The 10070-nt window shown below is 40.6% G+C and overlaps 1 protein-coding gene across 6 annotated transcripts in view; it reads right to left on the minus strand.

Moving 5' to 3' along the window:
* upf3a (UPF3A regulator of nonsense mediated mRNA decay) overlaps positions 1-10070 on the minus strand; it is a 68434-nt gene that overhangs the window by 30421 nt on the left and 27943 nt on the right. For all 6 annotated transcript variants that reach the window (XM_043691792.1, XM_043691794.1, XM_043691790.1 and 3 more), the window contains exon 5: positions 9004-9114. In XM_043691792.1, the coding sequence (XP_043547727.1) occupies positions 9004-9114 (111 nt within the window). The remainder of the gene's footprint in view (positions 1-9003; positions 9115-10070) is intronic.

Consider the following 10070-nt stretch of genomic DNA (forward strand, 5'->3'; position numbering starts at 1 on the left):
GCCCCCAACCCCTCTCCAGCCTATCACCCTCACCTTAACCTCCTTCTACCTATCGCATTCCCAACGCCCCTCCCCCAAGTCCCTCTTCTCTACCTTTTATCTTAGCCTGCTTGGCACACCCTCCTCATTCCTGAAGAAGGTCTTATGCCCGAAACGTCGATTCTCCTGCTCCTTTGATGCTGCCTGACCTGCTGCGCTTTTCCAGCAACACATTTTTCAGCTCTGCCACTTTCAGATCAAAGGTAGCCAAGTTTTAGTTTCAAGTTATGGATTTCCTATACCAGTGTCATAAATGGAGATAGATGTTTTGCTTACGGTACAAGGTATAACATTAGGTTTACAGTAGTTATGGAAAGAAACAAGAAATAAAGACAAAAATCCTCAAGTGGAAAAGGACAAATTTCAGTCAGTTGCAAGAGTTGACTGGAAGATAAAACAATAAAATGAGTACTAAGAAGTATTCAAGAAGGGAAGACATCATTTGGGCATAGATTAAAAACATTCCCAGGACAGGCTAAGGAAGGATATCCAAAGCTAGATTCCCTGGATGACTAAAGGCATTGAAATTAAAATGAAACAGAAAAAGTAGGATAATTGCAAGCTGAATAGACAAATACAGATCAGAATTGAAAAAGGAAGAGGGTCAAAGAAGATTGTATAGAAAGGTTTAAAATTTACCATAAAAATGATCACTGACCACTTTAATAAACACAGAGTAAAAGGAAGGTCACATAAAAGGTAGAGTCAAAAAAAAGTTCATGAAGGAAATCTGCCATAGAATGTAAAAGGCATGGTGAGATGCAAAATGAGTACTTTACATTTGTTTCTGCAAAAACAAAATGCTGTCAATGTCACAGGGAAAGAGATAGGAGTGGAGAAATTGGATAAGATAAAAACAGCAAAGGAAGAGATTGTCAGCTTTCAAAGTTGATAAAATGACAGGACTGGATAAGAAGCATCCTTCGTTGTTGTGAGAAGGGTGGCAATACTGGAAACTCTAATCAGAATCCTTCAATCCTTCTTTGATTTGGAAGGGACACCAGAGAACTGGAGTGTTGCAAATGTTTCACGTGTTGAAAAATTTGCCTACAGTGGAAAAACTGACTCTATAATCTAGGAAAATATTAACTGTCACTTGGAAAATCATAGGTTAATGAAAACAGTCATCATAGATTTATTAAACCCAAAAGAATTTGACTGACTTTTTTGATAAATCAAGAGAAAGCATTGTTGAGAGTGGCTGATGAACTTTCAACAAGCATTTGACAATATGCCAAGGTGCAGACGGTGCTCAAAATTTCTCTCCAAAGGCCAATGATGAAGTGAATCAACAATGGATCAGATGTGCTAATTCAGCCTTCTCTAAACTAACACAATGAGAGTTTGACAAAAAGACTTCCCAAATCCCCAGGTTAACAGAAGTCCTTGAGTATGGAGTAATTGCAATGACCATTTTACCGCACTGCATTGAGATTTAGACTGTATGTTGTCCAAATAAGTGCACTAGAAGAAATTCCATCAGCAACTACATCCTCCAGATTCAGTCAAAGGCCTGTAAAATTCCAGCAAAATCAACTTTGATGGTTTGGAACCTGTCTAGATGGCTGATAAGTGTCTCTCCAAATAGAGAGACACTTATTCCTGAAGAAGGGCCTGTGCCCGAAACGTCGAATCTCCTGTTCCCTGGATGCTGCCTGACCTGCTGTGCTGTTCCAGCAATAAAGTTTCAACTTTGATCTCCAGCATCTGCAGACCTCACTTTCTCCTCTCTCCAAATAGGCCCTGTTCTCTAAACTCTCAAATGACCATTGTTCCAGGGAGAACAAAGTAAACACTTCAAGAACATTCTAAAATTCTCATTGAAGTGCACTGCATTGACCTTAATGACAACAGAGCTTAATGGCAATTCAGAAGAGATCACTTGTCCATCAAGTTGCACAACACTGAGTCCTAACATTAATATGGAGACAGAGCAGCAGCAAATAATGAAGGAAAAGTAACCAAATCCTGCACTCCAAATTGCATTACCTCGTGGGATGTATGCACAAAGATTAGCAGGTCAGAAATCTGGCTACTCAGTCACATGATCATTCACACTGGTTAGCACTGCTGCCTCACAGTGCCAGGGACCCAGATTCAATTCCACCCTCAGGAGACTATCTGTGTGGAGTCTGCACATTCTCCTGGTGTCTGCTGTCTGGATGCTCTGGTTTTCTCCCACAGTCTAAAGATGCACAGGTTAAGTGGGTTGGACATGCTAAGTTGCCCATAGTGTCCAGAGATGTGCAGGCTAAGTGGATTAGTGATGGGAAATTCAGGTGGTTGGTCTACCTGTGGTGCTCTTTGGAGGGTCAATATGGACTCGATGGGCCAAATGGCCTTCTTCCACACTGTAAACATTCTATGTTTTTGGATTCTATGAAATTCCATGACAGAAACTTGTAAGTGAGTAAGTGTCATTCACACATCAAGGGACTGCTGATAATGGTAAATAAGTACCATATAGTAAAATTGATACCTGGAGATTAAAGTAACAGCATGGATATGAAATCGAATTGAATAAGAGACAGAAAGCAGAGTAGCAGTGAGTAGTTATTTATCAGTCGAGAGAGAAACATGCACTCTTAGCCCAGGTTGATAGCACCACTGCTCTTTGTCATACATATTAATTAATGTCCTTGACTAGGAAAGAAATAGCATAATTTTAACAATTGCAAAACAATACAAAACTTGAAAACAGTGAAGAGGATCATAGATTTCAGGAGAACACAAACAGACTACTGAACAGTTCATCAACTTCACCAACACATTCCACCCCGACCTTAGGTTCACCTGGACCACCTCAGACACTTCCCTCCCCTTCCTGGACCTCTCCATCTCCATCAATGATGACTGACTCAACACTAACATCTTGTACAAACCTACAAACTCCCACAGCTACCTGGACTACACCTCCTCCCATCCTGCCTCCTGTGAAAATGCTAGCTCTTATTCCCAATTCCTCCACCTCCAGGAGGACCAGTTCCACCACAGAACACACCAGATGACCTCCTTCTTTAAAGACCTCAATTTCCCCTCCCATGTGGTTGATGAGGCCCTCCAGCACATCTCATCCACTTCTGCACCTCTGCTCTTGAACAACACCCCTCCAACTGTAACAAGGACAGAACACCACCGGTCCTCACCCTCCACCCCACCGACCACCATATACAAAGCATCATTCACCACTATTTCCGCCACCTACAAACTGACCACACCACCAGAGATATATTTTCCTCCCAACCCCTATCTGCTTTCCTTAAAGACCGCTCCCTCTGCTACTCTCTTGCCAGATCTACACCCCCCCATCAAGCCACCCTACCCTCCTGGCATCTTCCCCTGCCACAGCAGGAATTGCAAAACCTGCGCCCACACCTCCCCCCTCACCTCTGTCCAAGGCCACAAAGGAGCCTTCCACATCTATCAGAGTTTTACCTGCACTTCCACATGTCATTTACTGTATCCGTTGCGCCCGATGCGGTCATCCTCTACATTGGGGAGACAGGACGCCTACTTGCAGAGTGCTTCAGAGAACATCTCCCAACCAACCCCACCGCCCCTTGCACCATACTTGCACCAACCAACCCCACCGCCCCGTGGCCGAATACTCCAACTCCCCCTCCCACTCTGCCAAGGACATGCAGGTCCTGGGCCTCCTCCATTGCCACTCCCTAACCATTCTACGCTTGGAGGAAGAACGCCTCATCTGCCGCCTCGGGACCCTCCAACTCCACGGCATCAATGTCAGTTTCACCAGTTTCCTCAGGAGCTTTCCAGCTCGGCACCACCCTCATGACCTGTCCATCTTCATTCCCACCTATCTGTTCCACCCTCCTCTCTAACCTATCACGTTCTCGCCAACCTCCATCTACCTTATGCACTCTCAGCTACCTTCCCCCAACCCCATCTCCCTTCCATTTATATCACCACCCCTGAGCTCACAGCCTCATTCCTGATGAAGGGCGTTTGCCTGAAACATTCTTTCTCCTGCTCCTTGGATGCTGACTGACCTGCTGTGCTTTTCCAGCACTACACTGCAGTCCTCACTTTCGCCTACTGAAAAGGGTAGACACATCCCAAAAAAAATCAATGCAGAGTGAAATAATTTCAGAGGGAACAGGATCTCTGACACCCCTGTTCTTATCTATCAGCCAAGGCTCTCTGATTGGACCAGATTAACAGACCTGATCAGGGAACTCAAATTCTACAATGTTCACCTGGCATCCCTGACCTCGCTACAATCACTACACAGAAGTGTGAAATCATCTATTCTGGAAGAAAGACAACAGAAATATAACTGGCACAATTAAACATATCGTTCAAGATGGGAGTGAAATCTGAAAGATCACTCACAAAAGACGGGAGGAAAGTTAGCATGGCTTTTAAAAGAAAGTATGGGATAACGGGGCTCTACAAGTAGTGCTATAAAATAGAAAATCAAGAAAGTAATGTAAATGTCAGTCTTGACTCGGTGGTAATACTAAATCCACTGAGCCAGAGGTTCCGGTTTCAAGACCCACTCCAGATACTCAGTACATAATCTTGGGCTGAGGGAACACAGCACCATCAGAAGTGACATTTGTTGAATGAGATGTTAAACTGAAGCCTCATTTGCCCTCCAGTGATGAAAATAATGCATGACCTTGTCTAGAAGAGGAGTAGGGGAGTACTCTCTGATGTGCTAGGCAACATTTATCCATCAGCTAACACAATTAATGGAGACTTTTGCCATCATCATATTGCAATTTATGAGACCTTGTGTAGACAAAATGGCTGCAATGCTTTCCACATTACAATGTGACCAGATTTTACAATTACTTCCTTGGGTAAAGGGCCTTTCGACAAGACATGTGGCTGTAAAAGCCATTATATAATTGCAAACTCTCTCTTGTATACCACACAATGAGAGGAACAATAAACTGATAAGGAAAAGGAGAATAGAGTATGAATGCAATCTAATAAAAAACATACATGCAGACTGTAAAGTATATAAAGAGTAAATGTTTGGCTAAAATGAATGTGGATCCATTACAAGCAAGATCAGAAGAATTTATAATGGGGAATAGAGAAATGGCAGAGAAGCTAAAGGAACATTTTGTATCTGTCTTCACTGAGGAATATACAAGAAATCTCCCAGAACCAGAAGTCCAAGGGGCCCTAGCCATTCACTATTTGGAAGTGGGGACCAAATGTAGCATTTCCAAATTTGTAGATGATACAAAGCTAAGTGGGAACAAGCATTATGAGGAAGATGTTAAACTGCTTCAGACAGACACTGACAGGCTAATTGAAATCGGCAAAAACATGGCAGATTGAATATAAAGTAGTAATATGTGAGGTTCTCCAATTTGGTAGGAGAAGCAGATGCGCAAAATATTGTAAAGTACAGGCATACAATAGGATATGGGATATAGGATATACAATTAGGCTCTGAAGCCTAACATGTGGATGCAGCAAGCCATTACAAAAGCTAACAAGGTTTGCAGTACAGCAGTAGTAGTGAAGTCTTGCTTCAATCATACAGGAGATTAGTTAGACCACACCTGGATTACTATGTGCAGGTTTGATCTACTTACATCGGGATATTATTGCCATATAGGGAATGCAACAAAGGTTTACCTGACCTGTTCCAGGATTCAGGACTGTCTTATGAAGAGAGATTATGCAAACTTGGCCTATATTCCCTCAAGTTTCAAAGGATGAGAGGGTGCCTTATTGAAACTTACAAGATTTTTTAAAAGGGATAAACAGGGAAGATGCAGGTACAACATTTACTCTAGCTCAGTCATCCAAAACCAGAGGTCACAATTTAAAAATAAGGAAGATGCCACTTCGGACCAAGAGAGAGTCATACTGAACGGGAACATCCTTTCAGCCCAACTCATTCCATTTTCCTGCATATCCATCTAAACCTTTTCTATTCATGTAACTGTCCAAATGGGTCTTAAAAGGTTATAATTGTACCCACCTCTACCACTTCCTTGGGCAGCTCACTCCATATATGCACTACCCTCTAAGTGAAAAAGTTGCCCCTTGGATGCCTTCTAAATCTCTCATTTAAACCTTTGCCCTCTAGTTTTGGACATCCCCTACCCTGGGGAAAAGACCTTGGCTATTCACCTTATCTATGCCCCTCATAATTTTAAAAACCTCTATAAAGTCACTCCTCAGTTTCCTAGGAAAAAAGCCCAGTCTATCCATTCTCTCCTTACAACTGAAACCTTCCAGTCTCAGTAACATTCTTGTAAATCCTCTTTACACCCTTTTCAATTTAATAATATCTTTCCTATAGCAGAACAACAATAATTGTACACAGTACTCCAAATGTTGCCTTACCAATGTCATGTACATCATAACAGGAAGTCTCAACTCCTATACTCAATGCTCTGACCAATGAAGGCAAGCATGCCAAATGCCTTCTTCACAACTCTGTCTACCTGCAATGCTACTTTCAAGGATGTACGTGCATCCCTAGTTCTTTCTGTTTAAGAGCACTCCCCATAGCCCTATGTAAGTCCTGCCTGGTTTGTCTTATTGAAATGCAACACCTCAAACTCCATCTACCATTTCTCAGCCCATTGGCCCAGTTGATCAAGATTCTGTTGTACTCTTAGATAACATTCTTCACTGTTCACTATACCAATAATTTTGGTGTTATCCGCAAACTTACTAATCATGCCTCCTATATTCTCATCCAAATTATTTATATAATTGACAAACAACAGTGGATCCAACACCGATTTTGCAGCACACCACTAGTCACAGGCCTCTAGTCTGAACAACAAACTTCTACCACTTCCCTCTGTCTCCTACCATCAAGCCAATTTAGTATCCAATCGGTTAGCTCTCCCTGGATCCCATGTCGTTTAACCTTACTAACCAGTATACCATGTGGAATCTTGTTGAAGGCCTTACTAAAGTCTATGTTGACAACATCTACATTCTGTAAACATCTATCTTCTTCAAAAAACTCAAGTTTGTGAGACACATTTTCCAAACACAAAATCATGCTATCCCTTATCGGTTCTTGCCTTTCCAAATGCACGCACGAGTCTAATGTCAGTAGTGGGTAAGTTGTTGGAGGGGATTCTGATCCTGTCTCTCAGAATCTCCTCCAACAATTTACCCACTACTGACATTAGACTCATTGGTCTGCAGTTGCCTGCTTTTTCCTTGCAGACCCCTTTCTTAAATAATATTATCCACCATCCAGTCTTGCAGCACCTCACTTATGGCTGTTGATGACACAAATACCTTCATGAGGGGCCCCATAATTTCTTCCCTAGCTTCATACAATCTCCTGGGATACACTTGATCAAGTCCCGGGGAATTATTTATCTCTTCACCTTTTAAGACCTCCAGCACCTCATCTTTACAATGTGGACTCTTTGCAAGACATCACTGTTTATTTTCCCAATTCCTCTAGCTCCCATGTCTTTGATGAGAACATTCTTTTTTTATTCAGAGGGCTCAGAACCTTTGGAATGTTCTACCACAACAGGCTGTGGATGCTCAAACCTCGAGTCTGATTAAGATAGAGATTGATCAATTTCTGATTACCAATAGCATATAAGGTTTGGGATGGTGTGGGTAAAACTTATTGAAATGTTCAATCAGCCATGAGAGTACTCTCTCTATTCTAATGTTCTTTATAAACCATTTATTAATAATCTAATTTAAGCCAATAATCAATTTGGGCCAATATCCAACTCTGGAATCACACTTCTAGGAAGCATGTCAAAGCCTTGGAGAAGATGCAGAGGAGGTAAACTAGAATATTACCCAGGGATTCGATTATGCTGGGGACTAGAGGAGCTGGGATTGTTTCCCTTAAAACAGAAATTTATGGGGAGATTTAACAATAGTATTCAAAGGAATGAATAGCTTTGTCAGAGTAAGTAGGTGAAACTGTTTCCACTGGCAGGAAGGTCAGTAACCAGAGATGCAGCTTTAAAGAATATGCAAAAGAATTAGAGAAGGGCAATTACAGATTTTTTTTTTTTTTTTACACACTACAAGTTATGACCATAGGAACACACTGATTGGAAGAATGTTGGAAGCAGATTCAATCATTACTTTCAAAAGGCAAGTGAAAATATATTTGAAAAGTGAAAGAATGTAGGAATATAGGGGAAAATCAGTGGTGGAGAGCTATTTGGATACCTCTTACAAAAAGTCAGCACAGGCAATTAGTGAAATATGCCATGTGATTCTGTGACTAGAGACCGAAAAAAAACTTTTAAGCAGTATGGTAGCTCAGTATTTCACAGCCAAATGGGATGCAGAATGGTTCAATATGATTATACAGTTAGTGAATAACTTTTGCCACTGTATAAACAATGCTGCACTGTCGCCTTATGTTAAAAATTGGCTAAATATTATAAGATCACCATTCATCATGCTTACCAATAGATTAGTAAATATGCTGAAAGGAAATATCACAATGTCAATAATGCTTCGTCAAAAAATTTAAAGCCTCATGGGTGTACATACTTCCCAGAATTTGTGGGTGCAACTACTTTCCAGAAACTGCCAAAACTATGGCTGTCAGTCATTTGCGCTAGATTCCTGGCAAGCATACATTGAAATGTTATATGAATAGAGAAACATGTCATAAGGAGAAGCATGTAACTGTTTAAAAAAAAAATCAATCAAGTTAACTATATCAGCAAAGGAACAGCTGAAATATGGAGATTTCCTAACAGCTGAAAGACCAAGAGGCATTTGTACTCTTTGGGATTAGAAATTTGATTTTAAATCTAATCACAATTTATATAGAACCTTTTTAGAAAAAAATGTGTGCGCATCTAAGGGAATATCTCAACCAGATTTGTTTCAACTCAAAACATCACTATTGCTTTTGAGCTAATTATATAGTGAAAATGTATGAAATACAATTGTGTAATAAGCAAAGTCAGAAAAACTATGCAGGAAGTATAATTTGAAAATCACCGTAAGACTAACCAATCAGTTCTCTGGTCTTTGCCTCGATCTCTCCCAGAAGCGTCTCTGGGTTGGCTGCAATTTTCTCCTCATCTGCACAGTAACTTTCTAAAAACTTCTTGTACTCAGGATCTACAGTTGCATAAAAAAAACTATGTTCAAATATTTATCAACCTAAAGCAGATTTTAACGGATGAAAATTCCTCTTTCAGAAATGATTTTCTTTGTAATTACTGATGCATCAAAATCCCAAAACTATTTTCAATTTGTATGACTGTTGTTGGTGGGTTGAGTTACTAGGACATTTAGGCATTTCTCCAATTACTATTTAAAGGGTCTGTTCAGATCAAATTAAATCTTACAACTTAGCACTTGCAAACATTTTGAATATGCATTTAAACATAATTGTTATTCCTTTAGCTAAAGCTAAATTTTAACATTTCACATACCAATCCAAGCATTTGTCATGATCATTTGTTTTCAATACTAATAAAGGGATGTGTGAATAGAGCAAGAACACATAATTGAGGTACAAAATCACTATCTATCTTTTTGGACGGCAGACCAAGCTCACAGGGCCATATGACTTACTGCTGCTACTTTTTCATAAGCTCTTATATTTGAAAAAATGCTTTATTAGTAATTTTGCTGTCAGTTTACCACTGACTATTGGGGAGCTTATAATACAATTCTTTTATTTCTCAGTTCCTCCAATATAACTTCACTGGATGATCTCCCAAGAATATCCTCCTTAATTACAGCTCTAATGTTATCCCTAACCAAAAACGGCTCTCCCCTCTCCACTTGCCTCCCTTTTTATCCTTCCTATTAGCATTTATATACCGAACATGTTTTCTGTAATAGCTATGAAATCCCAGTCCCATGTTCCTCACCATGCCCTAGATCTGCCTTACCTGTCAGGTCTCTTGCATCAAAGTAAATGTAATTTAATTTATCAGTCTAACCTCGTTTTCTACCAAGCTCTTGTCTGCCTTGACTATTTGACTTGCTCCCCTTATCTACTGTACCAGCAACAGCCTAATCTCTTTTCTCACTATCGCTTTGGTTCCCACTCCCACCACCCACCC

This window comes from Chiloscyllium plagiosum, chromosome 6 (assembly GCF_004010195.1).
Source record: "Chiloscyllium plagiosum isolate BGI_BamShark_2017 chromosome 6, ASM401019v2, whole genome shotgun sequence".
Classification (NCBI taxonomy): domain Eukaryota; kingdom Metazoa; phylum Chordata; class Chondrichthyes; order Orectolobiformes; family Hemiscylliidae; genus Chiloscyllium; species Chiloscyllium plagiosum.